At 56.4% G+C, this 19,762-nt stretch overlaps 5 protein-coding genes across 7 annotated transcripts in view; 2 read left to right on the plus strand and 3 right to left on the minus strand.

Annotated features, from left to right (window-relative positions):
- Positions 1 to 193: 193 nt before the first annotated feature.
- Positions 194 to 3,363, minus strand: ARPC5L (actin related protein 2/3 complex subunit 5 like). Its single transcript, XM_027741437.2, has 4 exons — positions 3,170 to 3,363; positions 2,913 to 2,985; positions 2,450 to 2,626; positions 194 to 762 (listed from the first exon to the last, which is right to left on the minus strand). The coding sequence occupies exons 1-4, from the start codon at positions 3,307 to 3,309 to the stop codon at positions 700 to 702; spliced, it is 453 nt and encodes a 150-aa protein (XP_027597238.1). The 5' UTR covers positions 3,310 to 3,363; the 3' UTR covers positions 194 to 699.
- A 146-nt stretch (positions 3,364 to 3,509) lies between these two features.
- PPP6C (protein phosphatase 6 catalytic subunit) lies at positions 3,510 to 6,530 on the minus strand. Its single transcript, XM_027741436.2, has 7 exons — positions 6,420 to 6,530; positions 6,212 to 6,307; positions 6,070 to 6,135; positions 5,672 to 5,813; positions 5,219 to 5,298; positions 4,886 to 5,095; positions 3,510 to 4,285 (listed from the first exon to the last, which is right to left on the minus strand). Exons 1-7 carry the CDS (start codon positions 6,492 to 6,494, stop codon positions 4,037 to 4,039), a joined length of 918 nt encoding a protein of 305 aa, XP_027597237.1. The 5' UTR covers positions 6,495 to 6,530; the 3' UTR covers positions 3,510 to 4,036.
- Positions 6,531 to 6,591: 61 nt separating this feature from the next.
- On the plus strand, positions 6,592 to 9,005 carry RABEPK (Rab9 effector protein with kelch motifs). The gene is made up of 7 exons (XM_027741438.2): positions 6,592 to 6,670; positions 6,871 to 7,007; positions 7,088 to 7,240; positions 7,322 to 7,483; positions 7,712 to 7,861; positions 8,024 to 8,173; positions 8,345 to 9,005. The coding sequence occupies exons 1-7, from the start codon at positions 6,612 to 6,614 to the stop codon at positions 8,623 to 8,625; spliced, it is 1,092 nt and encodes a 363-aa protein (XP_027597239.1). The 5' UTR covers positions 6,592 to 6,611; the 3' UTR covers positions 8,626 to 9,005.
- A 463-nt stretch (positions 9,006 to 9,468) lies between these two features.
- HSPA5 (heat shock protein family A (Hsp70) member 5) lies at positions 9,469 to 13,445 on the minus strand. The gene is made up of 9 exons (XM_027741427.1): positions 13,321 to 13,445; positions 13,020 to 13,157; positions 12,635 to 12,866; positions 12,241 to 12,378; positions 11,869 to 11,981; positions 11,400 to 11,790; positions 10,874 to 11,111; positions 10,510 to 10,677; positions 9,469 to 10,340 (listed from the first exon to the last, which is right to left on the minus strand). Exons 1-9 carry the CDS (start codon positions 13,428 to 13,430, stop codon positions 9,781 to 9,783), a joined length of 2,088 nt encoding a protein of 695 aa, XP_027597228.1. The 5' UTR covers positions 13,431 to 13,445; the 3' UTR covers positions 9,469 to 9,780.
- Positions 13,446 to 14,105: 660 nt separating this feature from the next.
- Positions 14,106 to 19,762, plus strand: part of GAPVD1 (GTPase activating protein and VPS9 domains 1) — a 29,524-nt gene continuing 23,867 nt past the window's right edge. For 2 of the 3 annotated variants that reach the window (XM_027741413.2, XM_027741418.2), the window contains exons 1-2: positions 14,107 to 14,273; positions 19,459 to 19,673. In XM_027741413.2, the coding sequence (XP_027597214.1) occupies positions 19,489 to 19,673 (185 nt within the window). In that variant the 5' untranslated portion in view covers positions 14,107 to 14,273; positions 19,459 to 19,488. Of the gene's footprint in view, positions 14,274 to 19,458; positions 19,674 to 19,762 lie in introns of all 3 variants that reach the window. The other variant, XM_027741419.2, reaches the window with a different exon arrangement.

Consider the following 19,762-nt stretch of genomic DNA (forward strand, 5'->3'; position numbering starts at 1 on the left):
CTATTCACTGCATCTCAGAAGTCTTGATTGGAACAGCTACGTGTGGTCTCACTCCCTACATCCTGGATTTGAGAACAAATTCTGTAAAGGAGCTGGAGTTAGGAGCAGTCATGCAAAGGTGGACACTTAACTTGGACTTGGTTATTGCTGGCCTGCTTTGGAATAAGTGTCAGACATATGGTTTAGCTAAAAATAAGTTAACTCATGTGATCCAAGAACTTTATTGATGCAGCAGGCACTTCACTTTACATTAAACCAACCCAGAGTCCAACCAAGGCCTTCTCTCCCATGTACAAACCCACCATTCCAACACCCCCTTCTCCCACCACCAGCTGCAGGATCTGGCTGGCCTGGACACAGCTACCTCAGAACTAAGCAGGACAGGGGATCGTGTATCACCACACCTGGATAAAGCAGCATCTGAAACACCTGTTCACTTACAGTAATAGGAGGCAGGACTGTGCCTTCTCTCTGCCTGTTAAAGAAGGGAGCGGGAGAATGTCGTGGCTCCTGGATGTGATAGTCGGAATATGCAGGAATACCTTTACTCTTCCCCCACCTTTAAGGTTAAAAGCATTCCAAGAGGAGGTTACTGTAGGATTTCAGTAGATTGTAATCTCTATAGATGGATCAGTGTTGTTTCAGCTCATTCCTTCTGAGTCCAAACCTGACCGTCGTCTCTGTCCAAGTTAACAGTCTTTAAACAGTCTTTCTTGCTGTAAGAACTCTTACTATGGAGCCCAGTCCTCCTACTGCCAGTGCCTGTGGGAAAGGAGAGAGGTTACAGAGTCACTGCATCCCACACAGAACAAACATCTGAGTGTTTAGCCACGGAAAATGTCATTCTCCAAAATCTAACCATCTTTTGGATCTCAAGGACACCAGTGCTGCACATCACTGAAGCAGAATGTCTCACCCGCCGTGTCCCTGAGTGGGAGAGGAGGAGGAAGGGCTCGTTTCAGTTTAATTTGTGTCCCTCAGTGTAAATGACATTTCCTTCTGAAGTCTAGAAGATGGAGGTGATTATGAAAAAATAAATATTAAAGCTGACTGCTGAAAATGGGGTGTTTACTTTGCAGCTACAATTCCAACAGAGCCCAGGGGTATCACAGTGTATGGAACCAGAGCAGGGATGAGCAGTATGAGACAGGGGAACAGATGACTGGATGAATGCAAAGCACCCCCTCAGAGCAGAACCTGCAGGTGCTGCAGGCACGTAAATGTTCTGAGCTGCCAGACCCGCCACAGCCCTTTTCCAGAGGACAGACTGGTACTACCACCGAGCTGACTCCGCTCTGAGCAAGCCACACGTCCTACTAGTAGCACCACACGAGAACACAAGGCTGTAAACCCTGCCCAGCCTACTCAGCCCTGCCTTGCTCCTTTCACAACAGAGAGGATGAGCTGCCTTACATGTGCCCACACGCTCTGAGCACCGTCACTGCTCCCGTCAGGGCGTGTTGTGTCACCTCCCACGCCGGGAGCACCCACCCACAGTTACCTGAAAATACCCCGGTGGAAACAACAGGGAAAAAAGAAAAAAACAAAAAGCAAGCAGAAACATGTTCTTTGCTGTCCTGAGAAATCCCCTCCTCCCTTGTCAAGGCTCTGCAAAGCTGGTGGCAGCTGCCAATAGCTGGAGTCACACTACACCAGCTCTGCATTTACCACCACGGGAAAAAGCCCTGCACCTTGTGAAATGACACCGTGTTTGCAGCAGCTGCCCTGCCCAGGGAGGGCATTCCCAGGGATCAGTTTTCCTGGGAGGAGCACTGATACCCTGGGCTGCAGCTAAAACCCCTGCAGTGGGGAAGAGTTCACTTGGATTCCTGCCCAGGGGCAGTGGCACCCAGCAGCTGCTCCTGGGATGTGCCTCAACCTGGAATGTGCCCCATCCCACCACAGAGAGGGAAGAAGGTCCCACAGTCAGCTGCTGAACACATCCCACATTCCCCATTTCACATTCCAAAAAAACAGAAGAGGCCCACTCTGGACCCCAATGGAATCTTTTTGGAGACCTCAAAAGCCTCTCCTGGGCAAACCAAACGGTTTTGCATTGACTCAGACAATGAAAACTATCAGATCTGAGGCAGGCTGGGCCCCCCTGGGCCGAACACTCACTGCAGAGGCAGCTGCTGCAGCTGCTCCATCCATCCAGGCACATCCCCACTCCCTCCCTTCTCCTCTGGAGCCCCTGCAGGCGTCGGGCGCCGAAGGCAGCGCGAGCCCTCCTCCAGCACACACTGCCCTGTGCCCGTGGCCAAGGGCAGGGTTTAAATACAGGCAAAGGCTTTGTGAATCCAGGCTCAGAGACTAAAGATAAAAGGAAACACTGTGCTCCTCAGGGATGAGGCCCTGCCTGCACCTGATTCTCTGGCAGGGGCCCTCCCAAAACCACTGACCAGGGGCCTGCGAGTGTGACTGAGCCAAGAGTGCCCTGAACACATACCTTTTCGTGCCACTGAAGTAATATTGCACTGCTGTTTTCTGTTGGCTTTTCAAATCCTTTATAAATGTACTTCATTAACAAGTCAACACCATTTCTGTCTAAGGAATTCACCGCTTGTTCTATTTCACTGCTTTTAAAAGATGTGAGGACTTTAAGCATCGTTCCCTGGGCCTGCTCCTGAGAAGACAGGGAAAGGAAAGGAATGTGAGAACCACAAGAGCTGGGAGCAATTCCAAGACTCGTGTTTGAGAAGAGGTAGCCACGTTCCAGGCTGGGCTATTTCTGTAGGTGATCAGTTGAGCAGTCCTGGGGTTAAAGGAGGAGGAAGGGGAGAACGCCCGGGCGTCACCCGTGTGAAGACACAGCCCGTCACCGCGGCAGCTCATTAAGCACCGCGGGAGCTGATCAGCCCTCCGGGGTGACACCGTCACCTCCCAGCTCCCGACCCCCCCGGCCCCGTTACCTTCATCGCCTGGTTCCTGGTGTTGCCGGGTGAGCTCTGGATGGCGGTGTGGAAGGCTCGGAGCGCCTCCCCTGTGCGGGGGGTCAAGGACTCAAACCCTCGGTACCGGGGCAGAGCCGCGCCACGGCCGCGGGGGTCGCTCGGGGGGCCGGGCCGGGGCCGGGCGCGCTCCCGCCCCGCACGGGCGCTCGTGGCCGGTCCCCGCCTCCGCCCCCCGGGGCTCCCCGGGACCCCCGGCCCCCCGTCCCAAAGGATATTGCCTGAGCAGCGCCTCCACCTCGGGGCTCGCATCGGGCTCGGCCGCCGCCGCCTCCTCGGGCTCCTCCACGAAGCGGTTCTCGTCGTACTGGTCGATGTCGAGGCGGCGGAAGCGGGAGGAGAGGGTGCTCCGCGCCATCCCCGCCCGGGACGGGCAGCGGGGCCGGACGGGACCGGGGAACAGGAACAGGAACAGCATCATCGCAGCCCCGGCGGAAGCGGAACCCGCGCTCCGCCCCGGCGGGCAGGGACGGGGGAGCGGGGCAGGGACGGGGGAGCGGGGCAGGGACGGGGGCGGCACCGACGCGCGGCTTTATTAATGACACAAAAGAGCCTGGAAAAAATCCGAACGATGACTTTAATGTACAAATCCCGTCGCTGCAGCAGGTTCGCGGGTTTAACCGGAATCCCGAGGAAAACGGAACAGACCGGGAACGGGGAACAGCCCTTCGACCGCTTTATTGGGATCCACGTAACACTCGGACAAGGCCCCGGCACGGGCAGCCCCGGCCCCGCCGCACGCCGGGCACGGACTTTGCTGCTGAAATTTCTTAAAACTTACCAAAACAAAAAGCTGAACAAGAGACGGGCCCGAGCAGCTCCTGGAGCGCGGGGTTAAAGGAATCAGTTCATCTAACCCAGGACTACATGCAGTAGTACAAATTTCAAGGACATATTACAAATACTCTGAAATTAATCTAGGGGAGGGGGAAAAAAAACTTGCTACAGACACCATAATACACAATAAATTTAGATAATTTAAAAATAAAAAAGGCAAGAGGCAGCATTTCAGCAGCAAAGTGCTCAATAAAAAGTATATTGTAAAGGGGCAGGACAGGGAGAGGAGAGAGCAGGCGGGCGAGGGCTCAGAGGAAGTAGGGCGTGGTTGTCCGGGGAGGAATGACACGCTCTGAATCTGGAACTGCACGGAATAACTTTGGTTCTCTTGTATTTACATCTTTGAAGACCATGATGGAGGCGATGTTCCCGCAGCGGTAGCAGTAGTTGGGTGCTGACCATACCGTGACCAGCTTCTCATCAAACATGAACTTGTAGCCTTCGTGGACGAGCTGGTGTGCTCTGCAGATCAGCTTCAGGTTGTTGATGTGGACAAACTGCAAGGGAAGGGAGAAGGTCAGTGTGCCCTGAGCCGCCCTGCCCACGCAGGGTCCTGCTCCAGCCCTGGCACAGCAGAGAACAGCACAGCACTTGGAGACCTGAGCAGTGAGGAAACCTGGGCTGTGAGGAACACCACGCAATCCGGGCGGCAGCCACAACACCGGGGCTGTGCCATCCCCAGGCTCGATCCTTCCTGAACACGCTGTGCCAGGGCAGAGCCTGGCAAGGCCAGCGTGACAGAGCCCTGAGGAGTCTACTCACTGCTCTCCAAAGAAACAAAATTAACTCAAGAATTGTTACGAAAAATGGTATTTTTCTGTTAAATCCTTCGGAAAGCATTCCACACAAAGCCCAGGGGCACACCAGTGAGTCTCACCACATTACACTTTTCAAAAGCAAGGTCAGTGTTAGCACACCTGACAGTTGTATTTGTGCTTTTAGGTTCAAATGGCTCATTTTTTCCAGCTCGTGCAGGCAAAGCTTCCCCACCAGCAGGACCTGCTGTCAGAGGTGTGACAGGGGAGCTCATGGCCTGGCAGTGCCTTGGTCCACTCCAACCCCCCTGGGCTCTGCAGGCACCTCCCCAGCACAGTTACCTCGTTGGTGACCTTGGCCCCAAAGAGCCACCCTGCCCCACGGGGGCTGATGGCCCACGTGTCCACGTCCTCGGGGTCCGACCACACCAGGTCACAGAAGGCGCCTTTGTGGGGGATCTCCTGGTTCCGCTCGATGGTCCGGATCTGATCCAGGGTCTTGATGTCTGGGGAGAGGCCCCCGTGCACACACAGGATCTGCTCGTCTATCAACTGCAGGGAAACCACGCGTGTACAGGCACTCAGCACTCGCCCAGCCCAGCCCCGGACAGGCCCCAGCCCCACAGCTCCCCCCAGACCCTCTGCTCCCCGTTCCCAGGTGGTGTCTGCACTTACAGCTGCGATGGTGAGCATGTCAAACACTTTGGTGCAGTATCTCCAGGCATTGGCGTTCCCGTATTTGGTTTGGCACTCGTCTGTGGGAGAGAATGTGGGATTTCATGGATCAGAGAGGCAGAGCAAACACTGAGAGCACAACTTGTGAACTCAGTGTGTCACAGGAGCCCCACACTGGGTCCTGCTGCTGGACAGGACCAGCACCAGGAGGGGCTGAGATCTGCCTCTGACTCAGTCTCTGTCTCTAAAATTGAATGTGGCACCAAAAACCAAACAGCAACCCCGCATGCCAGAGGGCAGAGCAACGAGATGTGCCTTAAACACATTCCAAACACAGCCACAGCCACATGAACGAATGAGAACACCCGAGTTCACTGAGCCCCGTCCCCCCAGCAGAGCCCTGGGCACTCACAGGGCTGTCAGGGCAGAGGTGCCCCAGGCATGGGCACTCACCATAGAACCCGTACACCTGGGTGATCTGCCTGCTCTCGTGGTTGCCCCTCAGCAGCGTGATGCGGTCGGGCCACTTGGCCTTGAGAGCCAGCAGGTACGTGAAGGTCTCCAGGCTGTAATAGCCCCGATCTACAAAGTCCCCCTGGGGGCAGAGACACCGTACATGGAGCAGCAGTCCCACAGCAGAGCACACAGGGACACAGCCCCCCGAGCGCTGCAGGGAGCCAGGATGTGCTGGGTGCCTGGGACCGGCTCTGTGGGCACCGGCAGTGCCGGGTGTGACCCCGGCCCCGGCACGGCGGGAGCTGCGCCGGTCCCGCTGCTCCGGCGGCACAACCCCCGGGTGGGGTCCGGGACCCCGCCGAGCCCCGCGGGGAGGGCCGGCCCGCCGCACGTACCATGAAGATGTAGTTGGTGTCGGGGACCTGCCCACCGGTCCGGAACAGCTCGCACAGGTCATAGAACTGCGGGGGGAGACACGCGTGAGGGGGCACCGCACCGGCCCGGCGCTGCACCGGGGGCGGCCCGGCCCGGCGTTACCTGCCCGTGGATGTCCCCGCAGACGGTGACGGGCGTGGAGACGGGCTGGACGTTGGACTCCTCCAGCAGCAGGTCACACACATAGTCACAGAGGCGCTGCAGGAGCGAGCGGGGCAGGGTCGGGGTCAGCGCCGGTACCGCCGGCCCCGCCCACCCCGTCCCGCCCGGGCCGGCCTGGGCCGACCCGGCCCCTTGGCCGCGGGCGCACCTTGAGGTCGTTCTCGGGCAGGTACTTGCAGAGCCGCGCGATCTCCACGTACTTGTCCAGGTCCAGCGGCGCCATCTTGGCTCGGGGCTCGGGCCGGAAGCGGGGCCGCCACTTCCGGCCAGCGGCGCGCGCCGCCGGCGCAAGCGGAAGCGCGGGAGCACTTCCGGCGGCACTTCCGGGCCGGGAGCGGCGATGGCGCCGCGGGCGCTGCTGGAGCTGCCGCCGGGGGGGCGGCCCCAGGCCGGGCGGTGGTGAGCGGGACAGCGGGGACGGGAACAGCGGGGGGACCCGGGCCGGGCGGTGGTGAGCGGAACAGCAGGAACGGGGAGGGGGACAGCTGTGGGACCCGGGCCGAACGGTGGTGAGCGGGACAGCGGGGACGGGAACATGGATAGCGCGGGGGCCCCGCGGCCCGGCCCGGCCCTGTGTGAGCGCCGCCGTCGCCCCGCAGGTACCGGCTGAGCCCGCTCGGGGAGCGGCCCCGCGCCCGGGTGGGACTCGGCTGCCTCGCCTTGCCCGGCCGCGTCCTCCTGCTGGGCGGCGCCGATCCCGCCGGCGCCTTCGCGGACGCGCATTTCGTGGAGCTGGGTGAGGGCCGGGGCTGGGCAGGGGGCGGGCGGGGCGCCTCGGGGCCCCGGGCCCGATCCGACCCCTCTCCCCGCCCGCAGCCCCGCTCCGCTGGGTCCCCGCCGGCTGGCGTGGGCTGCGGCCGCGCTACGAGCACGCCACGTTCCTGCCCGGCCCCGGCCCCCCGCGCCTCTGGGTGTTCGGCGGCGCCCACCCCGCCGGGAACCGCGGCTGCGTCCAGGTGCTGGACCCCGGTGAGTGCCCGGGAGCGGGGCGGGGGAGCGGGGCCGGGCGTTCCCTTTCCCGTTGTTCCGTTAATCCAATGTCTCAAGCAGAAACAGGCACGTGGGAGAGCCCCGCGGTGAAGGGATCGCCGCCGCAGCCCCGCACATTCCACACGTCCTCGGCCGCCGTCGGGGCCCGGCTGTTCGTGTTCGGAGGCGGGCACAGGGGCGCGGAGCCGGTGCGGGACCAGCGGCTGCACGTGTTCGACACAGGTACCTGTGCCGGGCCCGGCAGAGCTGTGGCGGTGCTGGGCCCCGCCGGGGTCTGAGCCTCACCGGGCGGCTGCTCCCTCTGCTGACGGACTCCGGCCCGCTTCAGGCGCTGGGAATTCAGACTCTGCTCCAGGCACTTCCTCGGGAAGCCTTGGTGGGGCTTTGGGGTCTCTGGTCTGTGGAGCTTCCAGAGTTTCCTTCCTGATGCATCTGTGCTCACGTTTTTAGCCACCCTGACCTGGTCCCAGCCAGACACTCGTGGTGACCCCCCCTCCCCTCGCCATGGCCACGCCGTGGTGGCAGTTGGGACCAAGCTCTTCATCCACGGGGGTTTGGCTGGAGATGTTTTTTACAACGACCTGTTCTGCATCGACACAAGTGAGTGTGGGTACCTTGTGGGATGTGCTTGGACTTTGGGGGACCTTGCTCTTCAAAAATACCGGCTCTCAAGTGCCTGAAATATCCCTCTCTGTTTAAATCAGCAGAGCTGGTGGGGTTTGTGTAATGCACAGCCATGGGTGTGTTCTCTTCCTGCACCAGGTGACATGAGGTGGGTGAAGGTCCCGGCCACTGGTGACGTCCCCGGGGGACGAGCATCCCACTCCTCGGCAGCGTTCAGGGAGCACGTGTACATTTTTGGTGGAATAGGCCCAGAAGGGACCCTGGATACCACGTACAAGTATCACACAGGTAGGGGGCTGCTCTCAGCCAGTGCCAGCTGGGGAGCACGGTACCTGCCCAGGCCCTGGGCCTTCCCCTGGGGTCACACTGCAGGACTAAACGCTCAAGGCTGCGGTAATGAACAGTGTCACTGTCCCCATATGTGACAGCTGAAGCTGTGACTGTGTCTTTGCACTGCAGGGAGGCAGCAGTGGACACTCCTGCAGTTTGAGTCCCCCATGCCTGCTGGGAGGCTGGACCACGCCATGTGTGTCATTCCCTGGCAGGCTGGGACACGGGGGGACAGGGGAGCCACCACAGCTGGGACAGAGCCACCTGTGCCAGCGGGGGACAGCGCTGGGCCCCTCCAGCAGGGCCAGGGCAGCACTGAAGACACGGTTGTGCATCTGCTGTTGGTGTTTGGGGGGATGGACACGCAGGGGCAGCTGCATGGGGACTGCCTGGTCACCCTCCTCGAGTAGCGGGGCTGTGCCCCCACAGCACCGGCATTTCCTACAGCTGGAGAGTCCCCTGGGGTTGATTTTGCCCCCAGACACCCCTGAGGGACAGGGGCTCTGCCTGCACAGGGTCTTGCTGGCTGAGGCCTTTCAGCCCCAGGCCCAGGAACTTGCCAAGGGCCAGTGGCTTTAAGGCACTACTGGAGCTGGCACTACAAAAGCTCCCTCTGGACTCAGTTCAATGTCTTATCTAATCCCATGGATGGGATAAGGATCACAGTTAAAATAAAAAGACCAAATTCCAATTAGGTTTTTTTTTTTATAAGGTGTAGGCTACTTTTCAGTCTTCAGAAAACTGGTCTGTTTCATGTGAGACTTTAATAAAGCTCGTTTTAATACTGCAAGAAAGTGTGCTTGTAGTTAAGCCAACCTCCCCCCTCACTACTGCAGGTCAAGGGTTCTGATGGATAACCTCTGGATAACTCCCTCCCCCAGCTCAAGGAAAGCTGCCCCTTTGGCAGTTACTCAGGCTGGATCCCCCCTTCCTTATCAGGATGTTGCATCATACAACTGCAGTGAGGGCAAAGTCCACCAGCTCCCTTCAGAAACAGGGAGTCCCAGCTCAGTCCAGCTCAGCAGATGCCCAACTCCTGCTTTCAAACCTCCCAACTCTTTTCCTTTCCAGCTTTATCCACTCTAAACTCGGGGCTGTGCAGGAAGACTCACCCCCAGGTACAGCTGCTCTCCTTTCCATGATCCCATGAGTGGTACCTTGAGGGGTGAGCTGCATCCATCCCTCAGGGTTAATGCAGCTCCTGGATGGAGCTGCTGTGACTGGGCAATGGAAATCACAGAACTAGAGCAGAGTCCAGTGTAAATAACAAATTTATTGTGGTCACTCCAGGTAGAAAAGCTCTACACCAAGTTCACATGACCAAGTTGTTAAATAGAATGTTCCACTGCCAATACTTCTAAACCCACATTTACACTCCCCCCCTGCTCCCTCCCCGGACATCGAGCGACTGCTAACGAAAAGCAGGATACAGCCACGTCGGGCTAGCGGTTCCAGCTCCACTCTCGAGTGAAGATTCAGAGTTACATTCCAAATTAAGAGTTCAATATTTTAAACAATGTTCCTGAGTCCAATATATACACACACCACATTCGGAGACGCCGTATCTACAACTCGTCCTTCTCTGCCGCCTCCTCCTCCCCGGGGGGAGGCCCCGCGCTGCCGTACAGCTTGCTGACGATGGGCTGCACCACCTCCTCCAGCTCCTTCTTCTGGGCCTTGAAGTCTTCGATGTCTCCATCCTGATGGCTCTCCAGCCACTCGATCTTTTCCTCCACTGCCTTCTCTATAGTTTCCTTGTCCTCAGAGGACAGCTTCCCACCCAGCTTCTCCTTGTCCCCGATCTGGTTCTTCAGGGAATAGGCATAGCTTTCCAGCTCGTTCCGGGCATCGATGCGTTCCTTGAGCTTCTTGTCCTCCTCAGCAAACTTCTCAGCGTCGTTCACCATCCTCTCGATCTCCTCGGGCGTCAGCCGGTTCTGGTCGTTGGTGATGGTGATCTTGTTCTTGTTCCCGGTGCCCTTGTCCTCGGCCGTGACCCGGAGGATCCCATTCACATCTATTTCGAAGGTGACCTCGATCTGGGGGACACCACGGGGGGCAGGAGGGATCCCCGTGAGATCGAACGTTCCCAGGAGATGGTTGTCCTTGGTGAGGGGACGCTCACCTGGAAGACACAAGGAGATGGTTACTGTCCTAGCTGTAGTTTGTGCTTTGTGAAACCAGGAGCCAACTTCCATCTACAGAATATCTACAGCCTTTGTGACAAGACAGCAGCAAGAATAAGAACCCTACAGACTCCAGCACTCCCGTGGGCCACCACAAGTGACACCCACCTTCATAGACCTTGATGGTCACAGTTGGCTGGTTGTCAGAAGCTGTGGAGAAGATCTGGGACTTCTTTGTGGGAACAACAGTGTTTCTTGGGATCAGCTTGGTCATGACACCTCCGACAGTCTCAATGCCAAGTGTCAGGGGACAGACATCGAGCAGCACCAAGTCACCTGGAACAGATCAAGGGCAAGAGTGTGGCACCACTTCAACTGGAAACACAACATCCCAACACTCCAGAGGATCCTGAAGCCTAAAGGGCACAGAACTCCAGGGACTGGAAGAGACCTAGGTTCTACTGCATTTGCCTGTCAATGCCCAGCACCCACTCTTCAGTCAACACTGAGGTGACAGTGAAGGTGTCATTACCTGTGTCCTGGTCTCCAGAGAGCACTCCAGCCTGGACAGCTGCTCCATAGGCTACAGCCTCGTCTGGGTTAATGCCACGAGAAGGTTCCTTCCCATTGAAGAACTCTTTAACGAGCTGCTGGATTTTGGGGATGCGAGTTGATCCACCAACAAGGACAATCTCATCAATATCAGACTTCTTCAGGTCAGAATCTTCCAGAACTTTCTGAACAGGCTTCATTGTGGAACGGAACAGGTCCTGTGGAGACAAAACCCACACAGCTGTGAGACTGGATTGCCAGCATGTCCAGTTTCCCCATTGTGCCGCTCTGGGGTACAAAGGACAACCACTGCAGAGGAGGGACACACTGGCTCCTGAGCAGCCTTGGTGAGGCCCCAGCTCCGTGGCAGGGAGCAGCTGCCTGCTGTTCTGTGCAAGCAGGAGTTATTTATACCCCAAAGTGCAATGTCACAGCATGAGACACTGCACATTCCCAAGTCCCCAGCCCAGAGCTGAGGCCATGTAACTTTATCTTTCTAAACTTACCATGTTCAGCTCCTCGAACTTGGCTCGGGTGAGCGTCTCCGAGAAATCCTCTCCCTCAAAGAAGGACTCTATTTCAATCCTGGCCTGGTGCTGAGATGACAGCGCTCGCTTGGCCTTCTCCACCTCCCTCCTCAGCTTCTGCACAGCTCTGTTGTCCTTCCTGACATCTTTGCCAGTTTTCTTCTTGTAGAGTTTGATGAAATGCTCCATAACACGCTGGTCAAAGTCTTCTCCACCCAGGTGAGTGTCACCATTGGTAGCCACAACTTCAAAGACTCCGTTGTCGATTGTGAGGAGGGAGACATCAAAAGTGCCACCACCCAGGTCGAACACAAGGATGTTCTTCTCTCCCTCCCTCTTGTCCAGTCCGTAGGCAATGGCAGCAGCTGTTCTGTACAGGGAACAGCCTGTCAGGGCTGGGGGTGCCAGCCCAGCCCTCCCCAGGGGCAGGACAGGGGTGGGTACTCACGGCTCGTTGATGATGCGCATCACGTTGAGCCCCGCGATGGTCCCGGCATCCTTGGTCGCCTGGCGCTGGGCGTCGTTGAAGTAGGCTGGCACTGTCACCACTGCATGGGTCACCTGGGCAGGGAGGGAAAGACACAGCTCTGTTAGAGACAGGACAGAAAACCACAGTCTGTACAGAGCACCAGCTGCCCAGAGCAGTGCTGGTCCCACTTTCTTTACATAGAGGTGAAGACCCATTCAACAGGGCTGCCTGAGGGGCCTGCAGTTCTGAGTGGGGTTCAGGATGTCATGGGTAGCCCTGACTCAGCCCACCCATCTCCCCTTTCCTAAAGCTGCTGCTCTAAGTTGGTACTAGCAGCTCCCATGCACTCACTTTCTTCCCCAGGTAAGCCTCTGCAGTTTCCTTCATCTTTGTCAGGACCATCGCAGAAATTTCTTCAGGAGCAAATGTTTTTGTCTGTCCCCCTCCAACATCGACCTGAATGTGGGGTTTGGCTTTCTTCTCAACCACCTGAGGAGAACAATGGATATTGTCTCATTCAATCCTTCATACAATTGTTCCCACTTGTTCCAGTGGTTTCTTCTCTCTGAAAACCACACAAAGTCTCTGTGATGTAACTTAAGGGCAGTTATCACCAGGAACTGTTGTTCCTCCCAGGAAGGCTGGGGAAACCCAGGGCTGCTCAGAAGGGCACCGTGAGTCAGATGCCTCTTCTGACTGGGACTGTAGGTCCTCCCGATTCCCCCCCTTCACACTCGGGGCCCACCTTGAAGGGCAGGTACTTGATGTCCTGCTGCACAGAGGGGTCGTTCCAGGTGCGGCCGATGAGCCGCTTGGCATCAAACACGGTGTTCTCGGGGTTAGACGTGAGCTGGTTCTTGGCAGCATCGCCGATCAGACGCTCTCCCTCGGGGGTGAACGCCACGTAGGACGGCGTGATGCGGTTCCCCTGGTCGTTGGCGATGATTTCCACGCGCCCGTTCTTGAAGACGCCCACGCTGGGGGTGGGGGGGAGCGGAACCGTCAGGCGGCGCCGGGGCCTGCACATCCCTCCCGCCGCCCTTCCCCTCCTCCCGCAGCCTCTTCCCCGCACACCCCAGGGCCCACAGGCCCTGACCCCCCGCCCCGGCACTGCCCCAGTCCCCACGCACCAGGAGTAGGTGGTGCCCAGGTCGATGCCCACCACCGTGCCCACGTCCTCCTTCTTCTCCTCCTCGTCCGCCCTGGCGGCGCCCAGCACCAGCAGCACCAGCAGCAGGAGCCTCATCGCGACCGCTCTCTGCGCCCACCTGCGGGGGTCACAGCGCCGGTTACACAACGGAGCGCCACGTGCGCCCCTCCCCGCGCCGCAACCGCCCGCCCTCCCCGTGCGGAACCGCCGCCGCCCTCCATCCCCGCCCGCCCTTTCCGTGCTCAGAACCGCCGCCCCGGCCCGGCCCGCGCCGCCCTTACCGTGCCCGGCCCTCACAGTCCAGCCGCCGCACCCCGATCGTCGCTGCGCCGCCAGGCCGCGCCGCCCGCCCTTTTATACCCTCCGTTACCCCTTCGTGGAGCCTCCCCATTGGCCGCCGCGCCCTCGCTGGAGCCCCTCCATTGGCCGGCTGCTACTAAGCTGGCCTCTCGCGATTGGCGAGCGCCGCGGGGCCGCTCTGCCGTGCCCGGCGCGCCCCCCTCGTGCCGCCCCATTGGTTCCACCCGGCGGCCCCGCCAGGGGAAGCGTGAGCCAAGCGGAGCGTCCCCATTGGCTGGGCGGGACCACGGCTGGGGGGGGGGGCACTTCTGGAAGTTTCCATGGTTACCGGGGGGGGGGCGCCACCGCCTCCCGGGGGCACCGGGGGTACGGGGGGGTACCGGGGGTACGGGGGTTACCGGGGGGTATCGGGGTATCAGGGGTTACTGGGGGCCCCGCCCGGGGGAGATGCGGTGAGGTCGGCGCCGGGCCGGTGTCACGGCCGGGCCCTGCGGGGTCTCCTATCGGAGCCCCCCGGAGACGAGGTGACACGTGTGTGCCCAGAGCCCCCCGGAGACACCGGGGCCGGTCCCGGGCAGCCGCCGCCCCTCCCGCCGGTGCCGGCAGGTCGCGAGCTCCCGCCGTGTCGCGACACCGCGCCCCGCACGCGCAGGCCGGGCGGGGCGGAGCGGGGGTGTCTCGGCCCCGCCCGGCCCGGCCCCGGCACTACAAGTCCCAGCAGCCCCGCGGCCGCGTGCGCAGAGCCGCGCCCGGCCGGGCCGCAGCGGGGCCGGGCAGGGCTCGGGCCGCCGAGAGACCGCCCCGGGGCGCGGGACAGCGGGAGGAGGAGCGGCGGGAGCGGGAGGAGGAAGGCCCGGGGCCTGACAAACCCTCTGCTTCTTCCAGGGCAGCGAGAGGGAAGGCGGGCGGCCGAGCGGAGACGGAGCCGAGCAGGGTATGTCGGAGGGGGGTATCGCGATAGGGCGCCCGGGAGGTGCGGGGAGCGGCGCGGGGGCGGCGGCAGAAGTTGCCGGTGGGGTTCGCTCGGGGGGTTGTCTGTGCCCTGCAGCCCCTGCCGGGGGGCCCGGGGGTCGCGGCTCGGGGGGTTCGGACGCCGGGTCCCTCGGCAGCGCGGCCTCGCTGCTCCGGCTGCCGGTCCTGCCCGGCTCCTTCACGGCTTTTGTGCTGGGCAGGTCTAACACTTGAAACTGGACGAGTGCGGTGACTTCCCTTTTTGGTTGCTCGCAGACCCCCAACGCCGGAGAGCTCCGTCCAGGCACTATCAGGCTTTTTTCTTGCAAAGTCATGATCCCGCGCTCCTGAGAGCTGTCGGGATGGAGCTCTCGGAGCGGGCATGTGACACTACACTTACTGATAGGTAAAATGCTATTTTGGTGGACGATGCAGTTGACTCACAAGTAGAGGCTGCAGTTTGGAGAGGATGGAGGGCGAATGGCACGGGCGGTACTTGAAATCTGAAACATTCTGTAAAAGTGGCAGGATGGTGGCTACAGGAAAGAGACTTTTACATTGCTGCTGCCGTGGAGGGTTCCAAAATATTCAAGATATTCCACACAGCGGTTTTGGTGTGAGACTTGTCAGGTCCTGGAGAATATACTCTCCTCGGTAGCAGCTGCCTTCCCTGGTGGCCCCTGGATGGGATGTTTCACTGTGGGGAAGGGAGCTGCTCTCGGGAGAACGGGCTGGGAACAGGTTGGTTTTGTCAGTTTGAGCTGCTGCGAGTTCTGCACTTGTTCCGACTGAAAGTTTATTAATGTGACCCTTACCTAAAGGGAGCTCCTCTTTACAGCATCACAAGCAACTGCAGTAGATTTTAGTCTGATTACGTGCTTTTATTGATTTTATGCAGTGCAGTAATGCCATAATAGATAGTTTAGTAGCCAGCTGATCCTGTGCATTACTGATCAAGTTCTGTTTTGGGGCAAGGGAAACAAGGTGCTCCTTGCCTACACATGGACAGTATGTCCAGTGCTGGCTGAGAGCAGCCTCTGGGCAGGAGCAAACTTCAGGGATGAGTTTCTTACTAATGTCAATTAGACAGTGGAACTGCATTTTGCATTTAACACGTGTGTTTTAGATGGTGGGTGTTGTAACCTGAGAGTTCAGCAGATGAGCCCTAGGTCATGGTGAACCATCCTACCCCAAAAAGGGTTCTTTTAGCTCGACTGTGGCAGACAGGCTGTTAGCTTGTATAAAGAAATGGGGCTTGTTAGTTGCTACTGTAAATATTAATGAGAAAAGAGATACTTCATCAGGGCTGAATTAGCTTGGAAGCTATTCAGGCTTGCTTAGGAGTTATTTTTCAGTAAGAAGGAATGATTTCAGTTGTGCCTTGCCCTGCCCTGCCTACGTTAGATCTGCCCAAACTTGCTCTGGAAGTTGTCTTGCGTAGCGAGACTCAGGAGGAGCAACTAACCCTGAGCAGGAAATGCTGGAGTAGGAAGAAGAATCTGGTGTACCAGCAGTATTTACCACTTTACTTAATCTCTTTTCTGTCAGGTGAATCACAGACATACTCGATAGGGATGTGGCTCATTCCTGCATGTCACAGGACAAACCTACAGACTTTTTAAGATGGACTTCAGCACCTAAAGATTCAATGTCATGTTTTCCAGGACTTTTAAGAGTAGGAAGGAATCCGTGTCCTGTGTTCATCAAAGGATAGACTGCCTCAGGTTCTGAACAAATTTGTGCTGCCAGCAGGGCAAGGCATCTTGGATACTGTCAGGTCATGCAGTCTTTGTTGTTGATATGTGGAGCATCATGAAGAGAAATTGAGTTGTTGTGCCAAGCAGCTCTTACTGTGTCACAGTTATTAGTAGGTTCCTGAGAAGTCTTGAAATAACTGACAGAAAATGGGAATGTTTTCGTATCAACGTGTAATTTCAGGATTGAAAAATAATCTGCACGTAGCAGGAGATATTTAATATCTGTTGTTTCTTCAGCCACAGCAGGCTGTTGGATGTCTAAATATCCTAAACTGTCTCCTTTATACAGCCACATGCAGATACCTGCTGTTCCAGGTGTGGAGCGTGGCACTCATAAACCAGGTTGCTGGATAATTACGGGCACCTTTTTGTTTATGAGGAGCTGATAAGGTAATCTGACAAACAGTGTTCTGGAATTGGCAGGAGCTGGAGCTGTTGGTGCTCACTCTGCTCCAGCACTGCCTCTGTGGTGTGTTACCAACCACTGACTGGGGCTGAGTGCCCCTAAAGCCTTGTCCCCAGTGCTGGCCTGGAGTGAACCTCGTGCAGCCTGTCAGGGGTGCAGCTGCTGTCCTGTCGTACTGTTTAAAGGGAAGAGGTTTTTGGGGAGGAGCAGTGTGTGTCAGTAGGTGTGTTAGTGGTACAGTAGTTTCTCCTTTCAGGACAGGCTGTGTTAGTAATACCAGGATCTGAAGAGAGGAAAAGCACATGTGTCTTGCTCGACTGGGTTTTTCGGGTTTCCTTTCCTGAGCTCTCCTGAAGCACCGTGTGTGTTAAACTTCACATCTCTGCTGTTCTCAGGTGTCTGAGAGACCTCAGGTGAAGACAAAGTTCTTGCTGTGCTTGTGTGGCTTCAGAATAATTCATTTAGAAACTGGTGAAAGGCAGTGACAAGATGTTCCTTTCCATGGAGGTGGATCTCAGCAGCAATCCTGGGAGTCAAGTCAGTTGGATTTTTATGGAGGTTACAAAGGCAGGGAAGCTGCTGATCCCGTTTTCTTGTACATAGGGTGGAAGCTGCTGTGGTGCAGTTGTCTTCCTGTGGATTTTCACAGTTCCTGACAAAGCAGTGGTACACAGTAACCTGCTGTGGCTCAGTTCTGAATCAATTCTCCTCTTGCTTTCGTTATTTCTGCTGTTGTACAGCAGAGGCAGATAACACAGACACATGGGCAGTGCCAACTGATAGGAGGTTCTTAGGTAGTCACAAGACCAGTATATTTAGAAGTGCAGTTGCAGCCAATGGTGCTCTTCGGAGCCCCGATTTGGGCCTGAAGTTCATGGTGACAATTTAAAATCAAAAATCAGAGTGCACAGCAGTGGGCAGTGTCCCACAGCCACTCAGGACCCGGTGTGTGGGTAAGGGCTGACGTGCTCTGTCGCGAGGAGGTGCCCAGGTCCTGTGCTGGGTGCTCACTTCACTTTCCAAGTGGGTGTGAGGCCCATTCTGTCAGGGTTTTTTCAGGTGGCATCACAAATGTTTACTACTGTGTTTGCAAGCAGTAACAAGTTTATTGCTGATTTTTTTGTGAGCCCTTAAATTCTGAGACAAAAAATAAATTTGTTGCAAGAAGTTGTTATTTGTTTCTCAAAGAACTTTGGCAGTAACAGCAATGTTTCTTTTTCTAATCATTTCTCTCAGACTGTCCTAGTTAAAAATATCTGAATTAGCACATCCTTCAGGTTCCTGTTGTACTCTCATCTTTGGGTGCATCAGCTGTAACCACTGGTTAGGGTTGCTGGGTTTTTGGGGGGCTTTTGAGTTTGGTTTGTTTTTTTTTTTTTTTTTTGAGAGCTTTTTATACTCAATTGTCTGTATATGCTACGAATGATCTTTACACCATTAGGTGTAATAATACTGCAAATTTTTGTGCATAAAGACTTGTGACAGCTTCTCTATTTGTCTCTGCCTGGGTTCTGGTTGTGAGGTTAAACCTATAGATGAAAGAATTTAATTACACAAGGAGCAGTGATGGTTGTCAGTGCACCAGGTTATCAGGCTGAAAAAACCCCAACAAACGGGAAACCTGTGCCTAATTAGGGAGCTAATCTGTGTTCCCACTGTTCAACAAGGATCACCTCCTGCTATGCTGAACAGTGAACCACAGATCTTTGAAACACTAAAAGGGGAGAGCACTGAGCCAGCACGTGGTACCTTCTTTGTAGTTTCTCAAGCGTGGACTGAATTGTGAAGCAAGGCCTGTCCAGAGTCACTGCAGGTTGTGGGAAGTAAGTTTTTATTTTAACTGTAGTATGGCTTTGAAGGGTTCCTCAGCAGAGCCCTCTGACATATATCCATTACTGATACATCCTACAGGTAGCTGTTGCAGGTGATACACTTTTCCTTCCTAAATTATCTGGTGTGGCTGTGGGTTCTGGTGGGGAAGACATACAACAGTTAATCATCAATTGCATGACCTGCATGATTGTATCCCTTCCCTCATCAGCATTAATGCAGTTGATGTTTTTTCCTCCCATAGAGTTAATTTTTAGATGGATTTGCTCCTGGAATGCATCTTGACTGGCGTGGTACTCTGCTAATTGAGATGTTCTCTAATTGTGAAGTTGAAGATGATGTTAGGTTCAGACAGAACAGTAGTTTGTGCAGATTTTAGCCCCTAATGTGCTATGAAAGACCACGGTTGTTTCAGTTTTTCTCTCTTTAAAACAGCACTTTTGGATCACGGCCCAGAGAAGTATTCTTCTGAATTGAAATATTTGAGGAATTTTTTTTGAATGAATTCTACTGTTGAGCAAAGTCTCCAGACTTATTTCCAGCTTCTGCCTCATCTGGGTATTGATACTCCTTGGGGTTTGTTTTTTTGCCTTTTTTTTTAAATTAGTAATTTATTTTTTTAGCAGAAAAGAGCAATACTGGGAGGGTGGTGCTTCTGATGCACCAACAGGTGAGAGAGGTAGCTGCCCAGAGATTACAACATCCAGGTCCTTGGGGAGTGTTGTGTTACGTGGATGGGCTTTAGGATGAAGGAGTAAAGGCAGAAATCTTTATGCCTGTTCCCCAGACAGTGAGTGGGAATGGGGCTGGTCTTCATCTCCCTGAGCTTGTGTCACCCAAGATGAAGTAAGAGCCACATCTGTGCAGGTGATGGCCAGATTCCCCTCTCGTGTGCTGGACTGTGGTCAGGAGTTGGGCAGTGCTGTACTCCTGTCCCAGATCACCAGTGCCAGCTGAAAACACCCTTTGCTTCTCTGCAAGTGTCCCTGCTGTGCTGACAGAACAAGGGTTAATGGCAATTAGGAAACCTTGCATTTAGAAAGAGTGACTCAGTCCCCGAGTGCTGGGCTGGGGGTCTGAGGGAGGGGGCACAGAGCAGGATTTGCTGCCTGGTGTGGGGGCTGGCAGGGCTCGTTCCCTGCTGTGGGACTCACCGTGTGGTTCTCTGTGCTCAGTGGGTGCTGTGTCACCCCTGGCTGCCCACCATGGTGAAGCTGGACATCCACACGCTGGCTCACCACCTGAAGCAGGAGCGGCTCTACGTGACGGCGGAGAAGCAGCTGATCCAGCGGCTCAACGCCGACGTGCTGAAGACGGCGGAGAAGCTCTACCGGACAGCCTGGATCTCCAAACAGCAGCGCATCAACCTGGACAGGCTCATCATCACCAGGTGACTGCACTGCTGGGGCTGGCACGGCAGCCGGCGGATTCTTCACGCTTAGAATCTGGAGTCCTTTGCTGTACTAACCATAAAAATAG

Source organism: Pipra filicauda, unplaced genomic scaffold, assembly GCF_003945595.2.
Source record: "Pipra filicauda isolate LSUMZ 115617 unplaced genomic scaffold, ASM394559v2 scaffold100_size2392355_pilon, whole genome shotgun sequence".
In the NCBI taxonomy this organism is placed as follows: domain Eukaryota; kingdom Metazoa; phylum Chordata; class Aves; order Passeriformes; family Pipridae; genus Pipra; species Pipra filicauda.